Source organism: Cervus canadensis, chromosome 12 (assembly GCF_019320065.1).
Source record: "Cervus canadensis isolate Bull #8, Minnesota chromosome 12, ASM1932006v1, whole genome shotgun sequence".
NCBI classification, from domain to species: domain Eukaryota; kingdom Metazoa; phylum Chordata; class Mammalia; order Artiodactyla; family Cervidae; genus Cervus; species Cervus canadensis.
Genome location: NC_057397.1, coordinates 6,496,845 through 6,519,123, shown reverse-complemented (window position 1 = coordinate 6,519,123; position 22,279 = coordinate 6,496,845). Strand labels below are relative to the sequence as shown.

The window sequence follows — 22,279 nt, the reverse complement described above, 5'->3', positions numbered from 1 at the left end:
TAAATCTGTACCGTGAATATTTTAGATGTTCACAGACATCGATACATGTACTTTCGACATCTTGGTCTTGGGCTACATTTCAGCCATCTGGTTGGAAGTAGAGAGACATGCAGTAATAATACAGATATATCAATGCTGAAACCTAGTTTAAGAACAAGAGAGAAGAAAGTTTGACACAGCCTGTGTGGGTAATGACTCCATCTACCCATTTGCTTTTTCATCATTTGCTGGCTTCCTCCAGGGGTTGGAGCTATGGGTCACCTTTTGTTTTATAAGTAACTGTATTATTGTGTTACTCTTTCTCTCAGGACGTGTGCAATGACTGTCCCCCGGGCCCCCCAGGCCTTCCTGGTCTTCCAGGTTTTAAAGGGGACAAAGGTCTCCCAGGAAAGCCAGGGAGAGAAGGCACAGAAGGGAAAAAGGTAGGAACTTAGGAGGAGACTTAGTTTTTATCATTGGGATGAACTGAAACGTCTTGGAAACTCCAGCACTGCCTCTCTGGTGCCCGTTGGGAGGCGAGGATCATTGGGGTCACCTTGGGGACTGGTTCCTGCACCAGTCTCCACTTTGGGGGTGGCTTATACCTGTGAATGCACAGCCACATACCCTATCACTACCCGCCTATATTCTTTGCTCAGACATGCTGGGGGGTGAGCAGGAACCTGGGAATCCCATGGGAAATCAGTGAATGATATGGACGTGGACGTCATGCTGATGATGCCATATGTCAGGTCCAGACACTTACTCCTGCTGTTTTTTTTTTTTTTTCCTCCCTGTTCTTCCTGCTGCAGGGGGATGCTGGACCCAGAGGCCTCCCAGGGCCCCCAGGAATAGCTGGACCACAGGTCGGTGAACCGTCATAAAACTCATGTGTATCTGTTCTCATCTCACTGGTTAGCCTAAGTTTGAGGAAGAGTGATGCCCAGTGTAAAGGGATCATGGTTTTAAAATCAGAAAACCCATGTTCCAGGTCTCTCCTTTGCACCGGCTGTCTCAGTGACCTTGGGAATGGGCCCTTGAACTTGCTGAGTCTCAGATTGCTTATCTACAAATACCCGAGTGGTTGAAAGTACAGATGAGCTACTGGATAGGAATGTGTGGTGCTGGTTACAAGGTGAACTTTGGGGTCAGATAACTCTGAATTTGAGTTGAGTCACTGCTGCTGTGTGACCTTAGGCAAAATCTTTGACCTCTCTGGGCCTCAATTTCTCCACCCACTAATGATGTGAATAAAAACAACTGCGGAGAGAAGTGAGAGTTGAACATATTGTACAGAAAAAGAACTTAGCACTCGATAAAAGGATTATTAGGGTGCTTGCTTTGGCAGCACATACACTAAAATTGGAACGATACAGAGAAGAGTAGCGTGGCCCCTGCATAAGGATGACACGCAAATTTGTGAAGTGTTCTGTATTTTTAGATGTATGGAGAGAGTAACATGGAAACTTACATTACCATGTGTAAAAACAGATAGCCAACAGGAATTTGCTGTTTGGCTCAGGAAACTCAAACAGGGGCTCTGTATCAACCTTAGAGGGGTGGGATGGGGAGGGAGATGGGAGGGAGGTTCAGAAGGGAGGGGATATATGTATACCGATGGCTGATTCATGTCAGCGTTTGACAGAAAACAGGAAAATTCTGCAAAGCAATTATCCTTCAATAAAAAATAATTTTAAAAGAGAGTGTTATTAGGAGAGTGCTATAGAAACGCAGTGGGCATCATTCACTGTGCCGTGAATGACGAGACACCTGCCCGGAACAGGCAGCGTGGCGCCGCAGTTTCACAGAGCTCGGAGGCTGGCATGGGAGGGGGAGCTGGGCATGCAGCTGCGGGACAGGCAGGTGTCGGGGCCGCGGCTGTCGGGCGCTCGGTCATGACGGGGCTCAGGGCTCAGGGGGAGAGCGTGTCGGCTGGCGTGTAGGCAGGGAGCGGACATCCTTGTTGCCCTGGGAGCTCTCTGCCCCCGCCAGCTCTGTGCTGCTGTGACCTCTGCGCATCCTCTGTCCTGGCGTCCAGGGACACATGTGTCACCCTGCTTCTCTGGGACTCGGTGTGGCTCCTCTGATGGGAGTTGCAGCATGAAATTGTCAGTAGGAGAGAGACCACAGGAACAAGACCTTTGGGGCGGGAATCCAGTCTCAGCATGACCGTGGGCTGGCTTCTTGCCTCCTGGCCCTTCCTGTTCCTCCTGGTGAATGAGGGACTGCGAGGGCAGAGACCTTCCAGGCTCCTGGCCCAAACTGCTCAAAGATGCTCCCATCTGCGCCTGGCACTCTGTAAGCCCTCTGTCATCACTTGGGCTAAGATTGAGGTGAGGACCTGGGCAGAAGGTATAAGCAAGCCAAATCAGACTCTAGTGCAGTATTGCGAAATGTTTAAAATGATTGAAGTAACCCCTGAGGAACAAAGGACCAGAATGATGATTAAAGATGAGACCCAACCTACATGAGACCCTTGTCCTCCGTACACAGTGCTCAATCATGTCCCCTTGTCTCCTGGTAATTTCTGCCCCTTCGGAGCCCTGTGTTTGTTTACATTTTCATATTTTGTTCATCTTGCATTATTTTGCATTAGTTTTTTTATTAGAAAAGAAAAACATTTTTAATCACTTAAAAATTTAACGCTCAAAACATATAGTACAATTTGCTCTTAACTTTAATACAGACATATTCAGAAGTTCTCAAGTAGGAAGGGATATAGATTTATACTGAATAGGTGATGAAATTCTTCATTTTGCATTAATTTTGACTTTTAAAAATATGTCATTGAAATATTCTTTATTCTCCGATCTGAGGTTTATGGGGCCCCCAGGTGAGCACTCACTTGCCTCACCCTAGGCCCAGCCCTGAAAGATGGGGTTGGAGCTGTTATATTTGCTATTAAAAGGTAAGGAGGCAAACAAACATACTGAGGTGGGACACAACCTGGGAGCCTGTAGGGTATCGGGATGGGAAACAGCCAGGTGTCCCAGGCCCCGGCTGGCAGGTTAAGACAGCTCGTGTTTGTTGTGCAGAGACTTTGAAGTTGTATAGGGTTTTGACAAAACCAAGACTCCTGCTTCGGGAACTGAAGACATCAGATCTCAGTGTAGATAGAACTGGAGGTTCTGCCCTTAGCAACTGTTAGGCTAAGAGACACCAGCACAGCTGAGCATCCTCTGTGTTATTTCCTGAGAATTCCCCTTCTTTTCTGGGGTGGTAAGCAGCGGCTAACCTCCTTGCTTGAAGGAGTCTGCAGGTGAGTCATTTCAGCTGGTCCTCAGTATGCAACCTTTGCTGTCAGCTTGCCAGCATCTGGGTGCTACCTCTGCCACATGATAACCTTTATTCAGAGAAAGGAAAGCAGATCAATTAAACAGATAAGGCGTTCCCTCCACTAAGGAGGAACTGTTTTCTCAATCAGCCCAACTGCTCCGGAAGTGCTGGTGTCTTGGGACGGTGACTCTGCTTTTGTTCCTTTATAATTCCCTTCAAGGGAGGGTTTGCCTCCTTTAGAGTCAGAGAAAGTCAAAGAGAGCTTCCCTCCAGGAAAAGAACAGAAATCAGCGCTGCTGCTGAGAGACAGGGTGTTTTGTTTCTCCACTTGGGAGTCCGTGGTGGCCTTGAGAAGGTCTCAGGGTCACCCTGCAGAATGAGCTCCTGGGGAGCTGCAGGAGACATTCTACCTGGTGTGTTAAGGACCAAGGACATATATCCTGCTTTATAACATCTCCTGTGATGGTGAGTATCATCCTTGGAGGTAGAGATGTTCCGCTTTACAGATGAGAAAACTAAGGCATAGCAAGGTTAAATGCCAGTGTTAACAAAACAAGCAGGCAGTAGAGCCAAAGTGGATCCCTGGAGTCCAGGTCCCAGACCCCACTAGTTAGCATGTTGTTACACCCCAGTAGGGGCTTCCCTGGCAGCTCCTGCTTGCAATGCAGGAGATGTGAGTTCAGTCACCGGGTCAGGTAGACCCCCTGAAGAAAGAAATGGCAACCCACTCCAGTATTCCTGCCTGGTAAATCCCATGGACAGAGGAGCCTGGTGGGCTACAGTTCCAGAGATCCCAAGAGTCGGACACGACCTAGCAACTAAGCCACTCCCATACCCTCAGTAATGCTATCGGCAACACGGGCACCAAGGACAGTTCCCATAGGAGCACAAAGCTTCTATCTCTTGATCCCCTGCCTTGGTTACTGACTCTTAATAGCATTCCCTTTCTCACCACCTATTGCTGGGAAGATGACTTGCAGAGGAATTCAGTATCTCACCTGAGGACCCACAGGCTTGCCTTGGTTCTTGGCTTTAAACTCCAGCCTGTCTACAATGCTGCGTACAGTGGAGTGTTTGTGGTCATTGCTAGTGTCCTTTTATAACCAAAGGCTCTAGGTATTCACTGGTCACAGGCATCATCAGGAAGGTTTGATTGTTTGTGGTTGTGATCCAGCATCTGGGAAATCAGGCTTCCCAAGATTTTTCCTGCAAATTTGCAGCTGCCATCTCTGGATCTTGGGTCTGGGGAGGTTAATGACACCGTCAGCTCCAGAGCTTCCTTCTGGAGCTTTCAGACCAGACTGCATAAGATTCTGACTAAGGGGAGGAATCTGAAAACAGTGGCTTCCATTATGACTACCATCCATGTAGAGGAAGAAGAAGCAAGATTGTCATCAGACCATGATTTTCTCATGAGTCAGATGTAAAAGCCCCTTTGAGTTTGGAAATGCTGATTATTTCATCCTTTGTGAAAAACATGGTTTTCTTCTTGTCCACGTGTCCACCCATCATGTAATAGGTACTGCAGGCACCAGGGATGCTAGGTGAGTAGAAGACCTCATTGGAGGTTCTGAACAACTCTGGGAGGCAGAGATGACACCTCTTTTGCTGTTGTTAGAACTGCCAGAAAAGGCCCTGGAATCCCATTCTGCCCAGAAGGCAACCCAGGGCCATTTAGTCCATGCTCTCTTTAGGAGAAGTCTCTCTTCATCCACGAGTGCCTCAGTCCTGAGAGATTCCTGCCAGGCATGCCCTTAAACAGCTCCCTTCCAAGTCAGGAGGAATAGCGTTAGGTCGGATATGGGCCATGTCTTCTAGGGCCTGATGTGTTGGAGAAGAAAGATCTACAAGGTGATTACTCTTAGCAAAAATCAGACTGGGGCCACGGCCATTGAGAGCAGGGAGTCAGTGGTTCCCCAGCCTGGTTCTGCCTCTTATTAGCTGGGTGAATTGCACTGACTGATCATAAGACTTGGGGAACTTGGACTTTTCTGAAGCTGGGGTCCCTCATCTGTAAAAGTAGGACTGCATGGCCCATCTCACAAAGAGGACATGATTCAACAAGGAAACATTTACAAAGCCCCAGGTGTGGTGCCCAGCACGTAGGAAGTGTTAGGTGCGTGTAACTGTGGATGGTCCTCCGTACCGTTCCTTCTTTGGAGTTAATAACAACTACAACAGCTTGCCAGGAGGAGAATTAAATGATCTTAAGGAAAATAATGCCATGGGGCAGAGGTCACCAGTGAAGGCCATCTGGAGGAGGAGGTAGGATTTTTTAAAATATTTATTTATTTTTATTTATTTATTCAGGTCTCAGTTGCAGCACTGAGATCCTCGCTGTGTCCTGCTGGACCTTTTGTTGCGGTATACAGACTCTCAGAGTTGCGGCCTGCAGGCTCAGTAGTTACTAAGTCACTCTGACTTAGTTGCCTCTCGGCATGTGGGATCTTAGTTCCCCAGCCAGGGATTGAACCTGATTCCCCTGCGTTGCAAGGTGGATTCTTAACCACTGGACCACCAGGGAAGTCCCAAGAAGTAGGATTTTGCTTGCATTGACAGGCATTCTTGTGGAAAGGTTTTCTAACCAGAGAAACAGCACACAAATTTTCAGGGGAAAAATTTCTGAGAATAGCAGAGGCTTACTAATTTGAGAAAATTTAGGCCCTGCTCTCAACAATTTGTAAAATCCTAGAGAGAATTATCTGTTTGATGGATTCACAAAAGCCAACATCTTTAGAGCAGCCTCTGCTATGAATATAACCTCTAAATAATTGTTGTATTATGTACTTAGTACATGATGGCATGGGGGAAGTATATTTAAAAACCAAACAGAATCTTCTCCCAAACCAGAAAGTAGAATGGAAATAATTTCTTTTTTCACAAGCATTAAACCAGAATATTATAGGTATCACAGGCAATTCTGCCAAGAGCTTGTAAAGACAAAGAAACCTCACCTTTTTCTATGGTCAAGCAGCTATGACTGATGACGTTTGTGTCCTCAAGGTGAATAGTAATTAGTCCTCACGTAGCACTACATAGCACTGTTTGTCATGTTCATCCTAATTCACCTGGTAATTGGACTAATCGTCTGCTTTAGTGAATTAGCTTCAAACAAAATAAAAACAAACTGTTCACATCTTTTTGCCTGGAGGTTGTTCTGCAGCTTGGAAAAAAGGACCCAGAAGTTAGGCTCCTCCTTTCCTACAGCATCTGGCTGATGGGGCTTTATTTCCCTTGTTGATTACATTTCAAAGAGATGTTCCCAGATCCTCCAGAAATAGTTTCCTGGGTCCTTTTTGTTGTTTAGTCAGTCGATAAATTGTTTCCAAATCTTCTGCAACCCCATGGACTATAGCCCACCAGGCTCCTCTGTCCATGGTACTTCCCAGGCAAGAATACTGGAGTGGGTTACCATTTCCTTCTCCAGAGGATCTTCCCAACCCAGGAATCAAACCCATGTGTGCACTGGCAGGCAGATTCTTTACCACTGCACCACCTATGAAGGCCACTCCTGGGTCCTAGAACTGGCAAAAGTCTTATTGGCCTTTGAAAAGGACTGATACCATTCCCAGGAGACAGAGAAAGCACTCACAGTGTCGAGTTTTCTGAAGTCAGCGCTCTGATAGAAGGGCTTGTGGGCTTGTGGTGGGAGTTTCTTCTGTCCTTTTCAGCAGGAAAAGCGAAGCCCTTTCATTGCATCCTCAGTAAACGTCTACCACAGAAAGCCAAGTTTGCAAAATAGTAAACCAGTAATGTTCCCGGAATATAGAATCCAGGACGGCAGGTTGTTTCTTGGTTTGTCTTGTCTCTAATCTGTTTTTTCTTGACGGCTATATTCTTGGTGCATTGAAAGGTTCTGAGAACATGGTTAGCATAATCAGTCAGGCTTCCAGATTGAAAATCTAGTGCTCTTGACATTATGAAACCAGCAGGACAAAGCATTGTGACCTAAAAAAAAATAACCAGGAAATTAACTTGATCAGGAGGAGACAGTTTGGACACAGATCTGGATTAGGTGACAAATATTATTATTATTATAATTTTTTCAGCTGTGTGACCTCAGGTGAATGACTTAACCTCTCTGGTCTTCAGGACCCTTATCTGTATGCCCTGATAACAACCCCCTACCTCACTGAGTAGTTTTCCTGGCTGAATGAGATAATGTGGACACATTGAATGCTGTTTTGCATCAGCTCAGGATACAAACAAAGAAATACATGAAGTGGGACCCCATGTGGACACTGGCAGAGCGCCCAGCTGAGCAGGGCTCTGTAAATGTCAGCCCTCTTTTCTGGAAGGAAGTGAGTCAGGCTTGGGGGTGGCTGTGTGTGCTTTGATCGTGGAGAAGGAGACAAGGACAACTGTGGAGATCCTTGAGCTGCTGACATTTCAGTTGTGGGGTGAGGGTTAAAACCACTCTAAGCCCAGACTGAGGACTGGGAATTGAAAGGAAACCATTTACTTTTAAGGCAGTCATCCTTCATGTCGGAGAAACAGTGTGCTAGTCTGTCACTTTTTTTCATTGAGATTACGAAGTGGCCTGCAGACGGTGTGCTGGCTTTATAGATCTTAAAACAATAGACATAATTCCATGCAAAAATGTTGCAACAAATGCTCTTCCCCTCTGAACCTCTTTTTTTTCCTGTATAAAAAAGCGTTTGGCACTTTACAGATAGAGCATCTAACCCTCCCAGTATACCACAGAGAGGAGACTAGGGTATTACTGGGTAATTATTGTCATCGATAAACTGCTGGTGTGGTACAGTGTCTGGATGGAAAGAGGGCTGGGCATGATGTTTCAGTGAGAGAATTGCAGGGTTTGGGAGTCTGGAAGGACCCTCAGAGATAGGCCTGCCACCCACCACCTCCGCTCCTTCGTCTACTGAATGAACAAACAGGGCAAAGAAGGAACACGATCTTTCAAAGATGCAAAGGTAAGGGAAGACAGTCCTGGAACCATAGCCAAGACTGATTAATTGGCAACAGCTTTTAATGCATAATGCATTCTTGCAAAGGAACTAGAGTGTTTTTGTTTAATAACATTTTACTGGAATACACTTGTTAACCCGGTAAGCCTAAGTAGGTGACAGTTAAGAGAGGTCAGAACCTTTGAGTGTTACTTTCAGGACTAGTTTGTAAGACTGCATTTTTGGTAGGTTGCTTGCTGTGTCTTGACGACCATGATAATGAAGACGACGGGGATGTGAAGGAGGAGGGGGATAGAGGGGCCAGTAGTGAGTGATGTAGTGATGGTGGTGATGACAGTGAAGATGGTAGAGGTGATGAAGAAGGTGAGGATGATGGTGGTGCTGGTACTGATCATGGTGATGGATGATGAGAAGGAAGGAAAAGATGATAGTGACAGTGATGGGGAAAATGATGACCGTAACGACGGTCATGGTGGTGATGACAGTGATGACGGTCACGGTGGTGATGACAGTGATGATGGTCATGGTGGTGATGATTGATGAGTTGAGGAGAAGGACGGTGGTTGTGATGGGGATGCCACAGTGACAGCAACAGTGATGGTGACGATGGGCGTGCTGATAACGACCACGGTGATAACACAGTGAGACTGCTGAGAGGTAACACTGACCCGTCACTGGTCTAGGCACTTTGTAGATTCTAAGTCATTTCATCCTCACAGCAACCCGCTGACAAAGAGTCTACTGTTATTGTTCTCATTTTTTAAGTAGGAAACAGAAGAATTGAAACACCTTGACCAATGACACACAGTTAGTAAATGACAAAATCCAGATTCCAATACAGAATAGTAAAAAATAATAATTGTAGCTCTTACTATATTTTGAACTCCATGCTAAGTATTTCTTGTGTATTATTTGATTTTATTCTCCCAACATTTCATGGGGTGGGCAATCATCATTCTCTTCATTTTGTAAATTAAAAAAGCCCCACAACTTGGACCTTAAATGACCTGCTCAAGATCATGTAGCTATTTGGGCCCCCAGCACAAACCTGATAAGAAACTGATGAAGAATGAGTGAATGAATACAACACAAAATTTTTCTTTTGCAAAGGAGCTCTAGCAAAATTTTTTATAATTTTCTTTTTTTTTTTTTTTCTCTCTTAAGGGAAGTAAAGGAGAACATGGTGCAGATGGTGAGATTGGACAGAAAGGTGACCAGGTAAGAACTCATTTTATAATAAACTGTCCACCCTGAAGAAGCAGCACTGTTTTTTCCTAGGTAATTTTCACTCCACCGTTTGGGAAATCTTTTCTTGTTTCTTCTTTGCCTTCGGTAGGATTTTTTTTTTTTTAATCAGGATTTCATAGTTTCCACCTTGGTTCATTGTCACACTCCCCTTTCCCAATTATCTGAGGAGCCTACCTTTTTTGTTTATTTTTTTTTAATATATATTTTAAAATTTTGTGCTCATTTACCTTTAGTTCTTCTCGCTCACTGAAATGGTAGTCATTCTTTACCGAATGCGCAATGCCGCCGTCTTTCCTCCTGCCTGCCCTCCGCTTCTGTTGTATGACTCTCCCCATGAGGGCCTGTCCAAGCCTGCTGGACCACTTCTCCAAACGCCTTGTAAAATGGTCCCCATGACGATGTGATGCTCTTCCTGCGGATCTGAACACTGTCTCCCATTCATCGCCCAGCCAGAGCTGCAGCAGCCTTTCTGCATTTAAACCGACTGTTCTACTTGTGCTTTGCTTCTGCCACCCTTTCCCCCCTTTCCTTCTCCTGCCCCCTCTCCACGTGCCCCTGCCTCTCCTTCTAAGTCTTCCATCCATCTCTTCACGGTAAACCCGCTCCACGCCAGGCCCCACCCCTGGCTCTGAGGTTCAGGTTGAGCAGTGGGCAAATCCCTGACCCCACAGACCCTCAGTGACAGGTGAGGCTCGGGGGCAGAGACCCGAGGGGCGGGGAGATGAGCGCTGCATTCAAGGTCTGGTCAGCAAAAATGTCTGTCCTGAAAAACAAACCGTGTTTGGATTACTCTTAATAGTTTTCCACAGCAGTGCTCTCTAGACGGAACGTTGCAGCTTGTGTTTTCCTGGGGAAGGACATGACGGCGTAGGGCAGGGAAGCCGTTCCTTTCCTGGCGGTTGGCTTGGTTTGGTAACTTTGATGTACTGCATGAATGCTGAGGTGCTATCCTTTGCACCATAACCGGTTTAGCTCATTCTGTAAAACACATAGACTCGCTTCTACACGGGGACATGACTGTCTTTCTTAAAATAACTGTAATATTCTTACAGATTCTATAATTCAGTTAACTGAGCTCTTTCCATTGTGGGTATAAATTGTGTATATGCATTTATCTGCTTTTAAGTTTTTCTTATGGGATACTTCAAACACATCAAAATAAGAGTGTAGAGACTTCCCTGGTGACCAACTGGCTGGGACTCCATGCTCCCAACGTGGGGACCTGGGTTCCATCCTTGGTTGGGGAGCTGGATCCAACATGCCACAGCTGAGGGTCCCATGTGCCATAACTGAGACACAGCGGCCAAGAAAATAAATACATATTTTTAACAACATGCTTAGTCTCTCAGTTGTCTCTGACATTTTGTGACCCTGTGGACTACAAGTAACCTGCCAGGCTCTTCTGTACGTGGGATTTTTCAGGTGAGAATATTGGAGTAGGTTGCTATCACTTCCTCCAGGGGATCTTCCCTGGGCCAGGGATTAAACCCACATCTCCCATGTCTCCTATATTGCAGGTGGATTCTTTTCTCACTGAGCCATTGGGGAAACCCCATAAAACAAATAAGAGAGTATAATAAAAAGCACCCCCTTGGACCTCTCACCTGGTCACAGCATCTTCCAGCTCTAAGGCCACTCTTGGTTTCATCTGTATACGTCTTCCTTCACATTATTTTGAAGCAAATCCAGTTCCAGGGAAGATTGCTAGACACTCCCTCAGCCACATTTTGATATAAATATAAATATGTAGGTTTATGCACACACACACACACACACACACACACACACATATATATATGCAGAATTGTTATCTGAGTTAGGAGATGGCTTCTGACTTGTTATCTGAAATCTGTAGTTGCACAAAGTGAAAAGCCTTGGGGAATCATTTAAAATAATTGTCTTTTGTTTTCCTAGGGTCATCCAGGAGTTCCTGGTTTCATGGGCCCTCCAGGGGACCCCGGACCACCAGTAAGTAATTATTTGGAATGCCTTCGTCTTCTGGCCTTGACATTGGTATGCATTGTGGTGGCCACATTTGTGAACAACCTTGTAGGGAATTGATTAGGCTGCTATCATTTAATTTCATGAAAAGTTGGCTGTTTCAAAATGTATAATTTCATGTAGGAAATTTCTTTACACTCTGTTTGCCTGTGTTACTGGATCTGGTGACATCTGACGATCAGCAAAAAGAAAAACTGATCAAGATAGCAATAGTTTAGGTCATGGGAAAAGGCGTTGGCCTGAAGGGAGAAGGGACATTTGAGAGGCAACCACTGTCATAAAAAGTGCTCAGTTCATGAATGAATCATGATGTGGCCGCTTCTGTATTCCTGAAACTTTGCCCGCACCTGGGCCAATATAGGCACCCGATAAATATGTGAAACGACTGAATAAAGACTGCTGAAAGGTATAAATAAAGTACTGTGAAAGCTTGCTTATTTGTTATCCCATGTTTAGTTACTCCCTGCAATGGTCCTGGTTTGGGTTGGCCTCCAGACAGGCACAGAAAAAGACTATTGTCATCAGACCTATGATAACGGAAAACCCTCTATAGGAGTCTCTTAATATGTGCCTGGTACAGGTTAACTCTTTGTATGTATACCTTAGTCGGTTCTCTCAACAACTCAGATTAAATGTGTGCTATCTTTTTCTTTTTCCCCATTTTACAAAGGAACTGAGATGGCAGAGGAATAAAATAACTTCCCTGGGGCCATACAGCTCTCAGTGGGGACCCAGGACTTGGCCCCGGAGGTCTGGCTCTGAGAGGGTGCTCTCCTAACTGGTCCCCTCGAGTCTGTGCCAAGCGCATTGCGGGACATTGCCTCACGCACTCCTCACCCCCACTGTGCCTCGGGCAGTGCCACTGCCTCCCTTCTATGGACGAGGACAGCTTAGAGATCTGACACCTTTCCCTCAGAGCCAGTAAGCAGCAATGCATCCATTAATCTAAAGAGTCTCTGCCTTAGTCACCCAGCCAGCCCGGCTCCTCATTCATTGATTTACTGAAGAGCTGTTGAGTGTCTACTATCTCCAAGGCACCGTTTTAGTTCCCAGTAAACAAATACGGTGATAAACACTAGGAAGTCAGATGGACGTAAAGGCTGGAGAAAATATAAACAGAGAAGGGGTGGTGAGGAGCAGGGACTCGGAGTCTTGAATCTGGTAGGCAGGAAATATCTCGCTGAGGACCTGCTGCCTGAGCCATGATGAGGAGGGCGGGATCTGAGCTCTGACATGTGGGGGTTCTGACTGCAGGCAGAAGGAGCAGCGTACCCAGGAACCCTGGGGCAGAAGAGTGTCTGGGGCTCACTTCGCACCACTTCCTCACCTGTGTGGAACGCCTCCTCCCTTGCATCTCTTCATCCCTGGGTTGATATAGGCAGTCGTCTTCTTTAGCTCTCTGGAAGACATTATGCACCCAGTTGTATATTTCTTGTCTTGTGTCCCCAAATGTTCCCTGATATTAGCTGAAAATGTTCTCTCTGAAAGGAGGCCGTTTATTCCTCTTGCCTATGGATAACTGCCCAGTGAGTGCTTCGGCCTCTCCTGCTGTCTTCCCAGCGTCTCCGTGTTCCCAGAGGCTATCGCAGCCTGATGGGGGAGGCGGAGCACCTCTGAAATACTCCCAGCTCAGACAGCTGCGAAGGGGCATGGGGTGCCAGTTGTGTGCATTGCCTCATGCCCAAAGAAGAGGCGCTAATGACCTCTGTTCAGATACACAACCAACTGGCTTTCTGGCTTACCTTCCTTAGGGAGCAGACGGAATAGCGGGAGCTGCCGGACCACCAGGAATCCAAGGACCCCCAGTAAGTTCCTCAATGGCCAGGATCTGCCTTCAGCATGTGTTGGGAACTTCCCAGAAACACAGGTGTTTGCCAGCCGTGCCCTGGTCCTCCCTGGATCCCGTGGCCCACGTTCCAAGGGTCAGTTCACTGCTAGTTGACCATAGGAGGAGTTGCTTTCTGTTAGGACCCTGGTTACCTAGCCTGTAAATGAAAGGTTTGGATGAAATGACCTGGCCATCGACGGTCCTGAAATTCAGTTTACAAGCAGTTCACCCCGGCTAAAGGTTTAGCTCCACCTCTCTAGTCCTTTCTGGCGTGGTTTCTATTTGGAGCAGGCACAGGGGACTAGAAAGCCTGCAGCTGCTCCATTCTGAGCCTGTGGTGTGAGCGGCATGTCAGGCAGGAGTAGCCATGGTTATCCAGCTGTTCAGAAAACCCCGAGTGAAGTTAAGGGTGAAAATGGAAGTTGCAGGTTAGGATCCTAAAAACACACAGGTCAATTTGGTTGGAACCCAAGACTTTTATCTCAGAAACCAGCGTTAAATTCATTGCATGAAGCTGTGGGACCATTCTTGGTTTCAGCACCATAAAGCAAAGATGAACATTACTTTAGCAGACATTGTGTTTGTAGTCACTACATGCATAGTCTCTTGAAGGGATTTACAGTCCCCTAAAACCTCTTAATATCATCTGATGGCTTCTTATCAATAGTAATCATTGTCTCTATTTTATAGATAAGGAAAGTGGGCATCAGAGAAATGCGGCTACCAGTTCAGGGACACGTAGTGAGGAAGTGTCAGGGCCAGGTGCAGACCCCACTCTACGGAAATCTCAGGGTCGTGTTCTAGGTAGGACTATTGCTAGTAAGCAGGTCAGCCCTGCCCTGGTATCTCTGCGTTCTGGTGCCAGGAACACTTTAAGGGTCAGCCAGGAGAACTCCTCCTCCTCAGATGAGGAGACAAAGCAGACGGGGTGAGGTCACTCATCCAGGGTCATACAGAAAATTAATATCCAAGTTAGGAGTGAAGTCAGTTTGAAAATTCCCATTTCAGTGTTCTTTCTGTTACTCCATGCTGACCCCCTGTGTGGGATGGTGGATTAGGGGCAGGGGGATGTCAAGATTGAAAAGTAAGAGCCAGGTGGTTCTTTCTATGATTATCATCTGGCTGATCCTTTAGAAGCAGCCCGCCTAGAAGTTCCGGCTGAATAAAATATGAACCATACTGCAGGCAGCTTTTTATTGATTCTCAGACAGAAAAAGATTTCCCTGATAAAAACTAACTTACTGTTTGCCCGAGGAAAATAAGATTTGGGGCCTAGATGTAAATCCTCGCATTCCTAGGAATTAAATGACATTAAATAAGACATTGATTCTGTCCTTGCAAGTTACGCCTGTGCTGGAAGCTGTCCACTGTCCTCATATTTCAACATAAACATCAAACCACAAAGCAGCTGAAGTTTTCTTGGCTCAAAGCAGAAACAAAATTAAACAAAAAATTTACCCAGGGAGAGAAATCTAAAACATTCCTATTGCATTTTGAATTAAAACATAAAACACTTGCCAATTTTTTTGACATAGAGGGAAGGCCCTCATTTTTATTTCTGTTCGCTTGAATAGAGTCACTTGTCATTGTGTTGTAGAACGAACATCCACCCGTTTACTATTTGTTGTTTTTTTAAAAAGTAGTTTGGATATATAACAACACCTGTGAAGCAGTTTAAATGTAGGATCCTAGTTTGTTAGGACTTTTTGCTAATCTTTTATAGCTATCTTCTGATGGCACAGCCATCAGCTATCTGTTTAGACAGTGAGTGTCTAACCCTTTGTCAAGTATTTTCAATGTCTTAATTTTCATAAAACGATCATTGTTTTTCTTCTTTCCATCTAAATTTAATTGGGTAATCTAGTGAAAAATTAAATTGCATAATTTCAATGGCATGCAACGAGTCATGAAAGTAGGCTTAGGAACAACCGTACTGACTCCTTATTGAGTCTTCAACTCACCTGTTTGGAGCAAAAAGACCCTGAACAGTGGATGTTTTAGTCTTGTGGGCCATGTGGTCTCTGGTGCATATATTCAGCTCTGCCATAATAAGGTGAAATCAGCCACAGACAACGGGTGAACTAAGGGGTGAGACTGTGTCCTGATAAAACTTGGTGCAAGCAGGCTGAGAGCCAGAGCTTGCTGACTCTTGCCCTAGATCCCCAGTGTTTACATAGTAAGGTCTCTGGAATAACAAGCATCCAGGGAGGTATCTGGGAAGCTCTGTTATCTCTATTTAAAAATACCTAGTGTGATTGAATATTTGGCCCAAGTTGACAAAAAACCCACTTTATTTGTGAATGTGTTTGCAGGTGGTGTGATGCAGGGAGGGGGTGAAATTTTTTTGTTTGCTTTGTGAATATTTTACATTGGTGTAAGTGACAGTGTCTCTGGATAATCTCAAATATCATGCAACTTAAGTCTACAGAGATGTTTACAAGTTGTTGTCAATTCCAAATGTGGAATGTGGATTAGAGTGTAAAACCTGACATCAGTGTCTTATTGAAAAGGAAAAGCAATGACAGGAGATTCAGAAGTTATGAGGACTTCTAAAACACTGGGTGATATAAATAAGCCCACTGGGATAAAAATGTTAACACTGATTACCCCATCTGGTTGACTGTGGTGTGTGTTTTTGGTGACTAAAATGGAAAGGAAGTATTAATTAAGGCAGCTTGGTAAACAGAATCCTTCAAAGTCAATTTCATAGAGGAAAAGGGATACTGAGTGCCACCATGGATGGTAAACAGTGGGGAACCTCTGGATCAGAGGGCGGCAGTAACAGAACCATCTGTTGTCTGCGTCCCCGGCCAGTTCTTCTCTTGTCCTACATCCTGTGAGCAGAAGCCCTACTGGTGCTGTGTCTGTGCTGGGAGGCAGGCTCCTGAGACGGGAGCGGTTTGGGGACAGAACGCAGAGTGGGATCTGGACCCAGGTCTTGTGGACCCCTAAGCCTCTTCCCACTGTGCCTTCCAAGCCCTAATTCCCTCTGAGTCCATGTAATAAGGCCAAAGTGAGTCACAGTCTGCACACCGGCTGTGTGATTGTGCCCTGCTCAGGGCACCTCCCTGCCCCGGAGAAGCAGCTCCTGGAAAGGAACAAGGCGGATGAGATCCAGGCAGAAGCGTCTGATGCTCCTCACTGAGGACTCCTTCCCAACTACGAAGGTGATTCTGGGTGAGATCACTCACCTGCATAAAAGCCAGCCTGAGAAATTTAATGGTGTTCTGTGTTTTGGATCTTTTAGGGGAAAGAGGGTCCCCCTGGCCCCCAAGGCCCATCTGGATTACCCGGCATCCCAGTAAGTGGCTTTTTATTTTAAATTGAGTTTCTCTACTGCAAAAATATGCCAAGAAAATGATATTTCACCATTGTTAAAGCAAAGTGTATTTACTAGGGGACTTTTTGGTACAATAGAAAATTAGAAAAAAAAATCACTAAGCAAAGTCAGTCCTAATCTAATTCTTTCTGTATGTATATATTTGTTGTTGTTTACTTATGTGAATAAAATTTTCATCTCTCTCTCTACACACACACACACACACACACATTAACACACACATACACACATAACCCTGATAATGGTTTGTGATAATATAAACATTTTCTATTTTCCACACTGGTATTAAACGCTCATAAATTTTACATACACTCTACCCAATAAATGTATGAAAATATATATGATTATTCTTTATTGCCTGATAAAACTTATAACTATTTAAAAAATCTACAGTAGATTATTTTACATGCATAGCACTTCCCTTACTTGTGTAGGATGGTGCCCAAAAGTGAAGTCTACTTGTCAGAGTGTAATAATATCTAAGGTTCTTGAACCATACTGCAAAACTGAAGTGAAGTGAAGTGAAAGTCACTCAGTCGTGTCTGACTCTCTGCGACCCCATGGATTGTAGCCTGCCAGGCTCCTCTGTCCATGAGATTCTCCAGACAAGAATGCTGGACTGGGTAGCCACTCCCTTCTCCAACTCAGGGATTGAACCCCGGTCTCCTGCATTGCAGGCAGATTCTTCACCGTCTGAGCCGCCAGGGAAGCTTGCTGCTCTGCACTTTTCAGCTTGACATCGGGTTGGCCAAAATGTTCGTTTGGGTTTTTCTGTAACATCTTATGGGAAAATCGGAATAAACCTCTTGGCCAACCCAATATATTTCTCAATAGGGTCAGACTCTCCAGTGTGTTAGTAGAAAGGCTGGTCCGGGGAGGTCACCTGCTGCCTTCCCATTGAGAACACGTCCTTGTGTGGCTCCAGGTCTGGAGTGTGCCTGCTCCTGGCACCTCTCCTGGCCACAGGCCCCACCCACCGCCCTCCACCATGTGACCTTCTGTTCCAGCTGTGCTGGCCTTGTACTGGCTTTAAGTTCCTAAGCACTCTGCATCCTCTCCTCTCCAGGCCACAGGACCTTTGCATGTGTGTCTGTATCCCCCGCGAATGCCCTCTTGTCACCTCTTTCACTAGTCGATGCCTTTGATCTTTCCCATCTCATCCCAGGCATCACTTCCCAGAAGTGCTGTCTGCCCCCCAGGCCAGGATAGGCTTAGTCTCTTTCCTTTTTTCTCAAGTGTCTGCCTCAGTGGGTATCACATCTTTATGTCATGGTTTGATCCGTGGCAACCTCCCCCATTATTAATTGATTTGATTATTCAGCACACTCTAATTAGGCACCTACTAGTTGCTAGATCTGGGGACATAAAAGAAGAGCGCCTGGTAGTCAATGGGTTGTGTTCTGGGCTCTGGAGTCTATGACACCAGGCTTTTTTTTGCTCCCCACACGTGCTGAGCACATGGCAAATATCACTGAAATAAATATGTGGGTGAATGAACAGTTTTCGTGGAGCCCTTCCTCCTTGAATGTCTGATAAACGCCTCCACTGGTCAAGGAGGCATTTCCTGGGCATCGCCAGTGGGCCTCACTGCAGCCACGCAGCCCTGGAGATTAAGTCCCCTGTCCAGGGTGCCCAGATCTTAAAAGACAGGCTGGGATGTGAAACCGCTGTTGGTATAAGCTGCAACCATGTGGCCTAGTGTGTCAGAGCAACTAGGGAATGTCTGATTTCATTCCAACCATTGTAGAGGTAAGGAGAGACGATCTCAGTTTGAATTTTGTGCCAGAGTCTTATCATCAAAGTCCTGGGGTAACTGGAGAGGAAAGAAATGACCTTGGATATGATTCTGTGATTTAGAGGGATTCCTCCTACCTCCCCTTTTGCCGCCCTTCTTTCCTTCCAGTTCTTAACTCATCTGCTCGTGGTTATCGGCAGATGGGAGCCAAGATTTTGACCTCCCTGGTGCCTTGTGAATTGATCCCTGTTTTTCCCTCTGTGTCTCTTCAATTCTGTCCCTGTGAAACCCATCCTCAATCCACGGCCCTTCCTCCCGGCGACTCTACATTACTCTGCCTTCCTTTAACAAATCATCCTTATCTAGAAAACTCTTCCTCTCCCTTCTGCCCATGCGATAGGAGTCATAATCGTTTCTGTGTGCTAATCGCAGGGTGGGCTGTGGGCAAAGCGCTGTCCACACTTTGTGTTAACCCGTGTAGTCCTCGCCACAGTCCCGCTCCTCGGTTCGTGCCGAGGTCTCCAGCCTCCAGCCCCGGCCGCTGTCCTTGCTGTGCTAATCTCACCCTGTTCCTGGGCTTTCTCTGCTGTGCGTGGGTCTCTTGATCCTTCTGCCGGCCACTCCATGCAGGGGGAGAAACAGTTTCTGGAGTTAAACTCTTAGTTGAGAAAAGGACCTCCAGGCCTGCCCAGCTGGCTTGCCTGGTGTCACCACAGTTATGCCAGGGGCGGGGTCACTGCGGGTTGTGGACGCGCATGGAGCATTGGCTGGTGGCCCGGGTGGTCAGTAAACTTAAGTTACCGTCCGCGGTGCTTCCCCCTGGTACCTGGGCACCGACGTTGCGGGCACTGGTGAGGGCGCCGCGTGATGTCTGCATACCTGTCAGCGCGGGAGCAGCTTCACTGCTGGCGTCGTTTGCCGTCGCTGGTTGGTTAAGCATCTCAGGTGCCAGCACTGATTCTGAGCCCCGTCGTGACTCTGCCAGGCAGATTTGTCATCTCTGTTTCGGAGAGGGGCCGCTGAGAGCTGAGAATGTCAGCACGTCTCCCAAGATCATACGCGTTGTTGGTGCAGACGAGTTCTAACCTTGCCCGCTGTGACTCTGGCTCCCTCGGCCCTGCTGCCTGCTGCTTTCTTTCCCCGGAACTCGCCCAGTCTAGGTAGCCCCGGATTGGAGCCTAAGTCTGTGTGACGTATCGTTGTCCTGATCTGCGGAGACCCCTGCAACCTCACAGTCTCTTAGAGAAACATGAGGCTAATGGTGATTGGACTGAGAGCAGCGGCTGGGCTGGAGGGGGTGGGGAGCAGGTGGGAGTCGTAGCTTGATTTCATGGAAAGAAATGTGACATGTTGGTGGCCTTCCTATGCCCAGACGTGGCCCTGGCTGTCATTCTCAGCACACCTCTCAGGTCCCAGGAGTTCCTTGAGTCCTTGGGGTCCTTGTCACCTTCATAAGAAGCCGCATCTTCACCCCCTCATCGCTGTCATCAACACAGGAGGCCTGGAGATGAGTCTGTAGTGTCCTGAGTTAGAGAATGTCCAGGAGGGGCTTCTCTCCATCCATGGCAATAAAAAATGATGCCAATGCAATGTACTGCTTTCCTGCTGTGTGCCAGGCGCTGCCCAACAGAGGATCCAAGTCAGAAAGGTGGTGCTGGGGAGGAAACCTGGAAATGGAGCCGCTTCTGTCAGTCGCTTGTGGATGTAGCTGTACACCCAGCAAAAAAAAAACCCAAAAAACAAAAACAACCTCTGTCCTTCCCTCCCTCTTGGCATCTGCAGCCAGATAACCGGTTTGAATTTCTCTTGCAGGGAGAAGAAGGCAAAGAGGGCAGAGATGGAAGACCGGGGCCCCCCGGAGAGCCGGTAAGGGACTCTGGTTTCTTATCACTTACACGTCAGAGCAGCCGTTTTAGAAACGACCGCTCTGTGTCCGGAGCTTCCAGGACCCAGGCACAGTGAGAGTTCTCTTCTGTGCATGTCTTCATTTTCTTTCCCCAAGAGCCCAGCAGGGTATTATCGTTTTAAATTTTGCTTATTGGTAAAATTAAATTAAAATATTTTATGCCAAAATTGCAGCCGCCCCCAGAAAAAGGAACTGGCTTTGGGTGCTGGCTCCACTCCGTGCAGGCTTGTGATCTGGTGTGAGTCAGAGTCTGCACCAGGCTTCAGTCTCATTTCAGATAGGACGAGAATAATAGTAGCCACTCACTGGAGTTGCTGAAGAATCAGATGAGGTGAGAAACTGGTTAAACGCATCAGGCTTCTTTAACTGTTAATCAATTTAGTGAGTTACTTTTCCCAACTGCCATAGTTTTAACTCCTGGTGAGGTTAGAACCGTGGAGCCTTTAGAACTGCTAAGTGGAATTACGTAAAAATCTCTACAGCAAGATTTGTCTTCCAGCTGATTTGTCTGGTCATAACTATTATGATTCATTCTGTGTCTTATGTGACTCCCCAGAAGCATCTTCGTTATCACTTTTTACTCTTTGCCAGATGCTGAAAGCAGAATTCACTGCTGAGAGGAGAAAACAGAGCCCAGGGCAGCGAGCAGAGTCCAAAGCTCATCTGAGCTGCTGAAGGCTGATGCCCACCCAGCAAAGCAGCCCCAGTGGGCAAGGGGCAGGTAGCCAGGCTGAGGACCTGGCCAGGGAGAGAGAAGGACAAATGTCGCCACTGTGGCCGACAGCTGCTGTGGGCACGCTGAGGGCTAGGGGTACCGAGCACTCCCTTGCATTTTGTGGTGTAACCCCCAGAAAACCCCTGTGGGGTGTGGGTGTCATTATTGGTCCAGATGAGGAAACTGAGGCACAGAGCGGTTAAATAGGCTGGCCGAGGCCACCCAGCTGGGAAAGGAAGCAGTCGGGACCCACACCCTGAAGGCTGACCCCAGTGTTTAATACCGCAGAGCAGGCAGGCAGCTTGTTTGCAGGAAGTGGCAATGTAGGAGACACGGGAGATGGGGGCCGATCCCTGGGTCAGGAAGATCCCCTGGAGGAGGAAATGGCAACCCACACCAGTATTCTTGCCTGGGAAATCCTACGGACAGAGGAGCCTGGCGGGCTACAGTGCCAGGAGTAGCAAGAAGTCGGACATGCCTGAGCGGCTAAGCTCGTACTGTCCCGAGCGGCTGTGACTGACAGCACCGGATGCGTGTGTGAGGCCCTCGGTCTTCACACAGAAAGGTCTGTGCCAGGCGCTGGGTGTAGACGGATAGGAGGCCAGGTCTGCTCTGGGTCACCACTGGCCGAGTCCGTCCACGGGACACAGGGCCAGCTCTGCTGGAAGCAGGGGGTGCTCAGCGACTCCCCCCACGCCCGCTCCCCCACAGCACGCAGTCCAGAGCTCACCAGGCAGCTTCTTCTGGGGTCTTCGGGTGGCCGTCCTGACGTTTATCACTCTGAGCTGCTTGGGAGGAAACTGGCAGAGGATGGATGGCGTCAGAGATGTCCTCCGAGCAGACCGGGAGCCCAGGATGCGGGGCGGGGTCTGGGGTGGGGTGCAGACCCCAGGAGCAGGCACCGAGTGAGGAGGGGAAACCAGGAGAGGAGAGCCGCCGGCAGCCGGTGAGCGGGCGGCCCAGCGGGCACCTCGGGTCCGCTCCCTGGAGGCCCGCTGAGAGCGGCACACGTGCCCGCCCCCACCGTTGCCAAAGGACAGGAGGCTGGGCGTTTATCATCACCTTCAACTGCTTGGCTGGAGGAGCTCCAGGGGGCCTGGCCTCCCGTGCTCTTGGGCCCTCTGCACCCTCAGGGTCTGCGCACAGCCCCCTCCCTGAGCAGAGGCTGATGGACAGAGTGACAGGAGCCCCTCCAGGGGAGCCCGGGGTGGGGGTCCAGAAACTGCAGCATTGACTGTGGGTGGCGGCTGGTTGCTTTCAGTTTGCCCTGGTCCTTTAGATTCCGGTGTGCTGGGGGCACGGAGGAACACAGTGGATAGACAG

At 47.5% G+C, this 22,279-nt stretch overlaps 1 protein-coding gene and 1 non-coding gene across 2 annotated transcripts in view; both read left to right on the top strand.

The window, feature by feature from the left end:
• The window catches only part of COL22A1 (collagen type XXII alpha 1 chain), a 221,792-nt gene that overhangs the window by 178,348 nt on the left and 21,165 nt on the right, over positions 1–22,279 (top strand). The window contains exons 45-51 of the mRNA XM_043483931.1: positions 309–422; positions 792–845; positions 9,348–9,401; positions 11,346–11,399; positions 13,184–13,237; positions 16,508–16,561; positions 20,148–20,201. Coding sequence (XP_043339866.1) covers positions 309–422; positions 792–845; positions 9,348–9,401; positions 11,346–11,399; positions 13,184–13,237; positions 16,508–16,561; positions 20,148–20,201 — 438 coding nt within the window. The remainder of the gene's footprint in view (positions 1–308; positions 423–791; positions 846–9,347; positions 9,402–11,345; positions 11,400–13,183; positions 13,238–16,507; positions 16,562–20,147; positions 20,202–22,279) is intronic.
• Positions 1,312–1,418, top strand: LOC122451585. Its single transcript, XR_006272479.1, has one exon. It is a non-coding gene; the product is annotated as a U6 spliceosomal RNA (small nuclear RNA).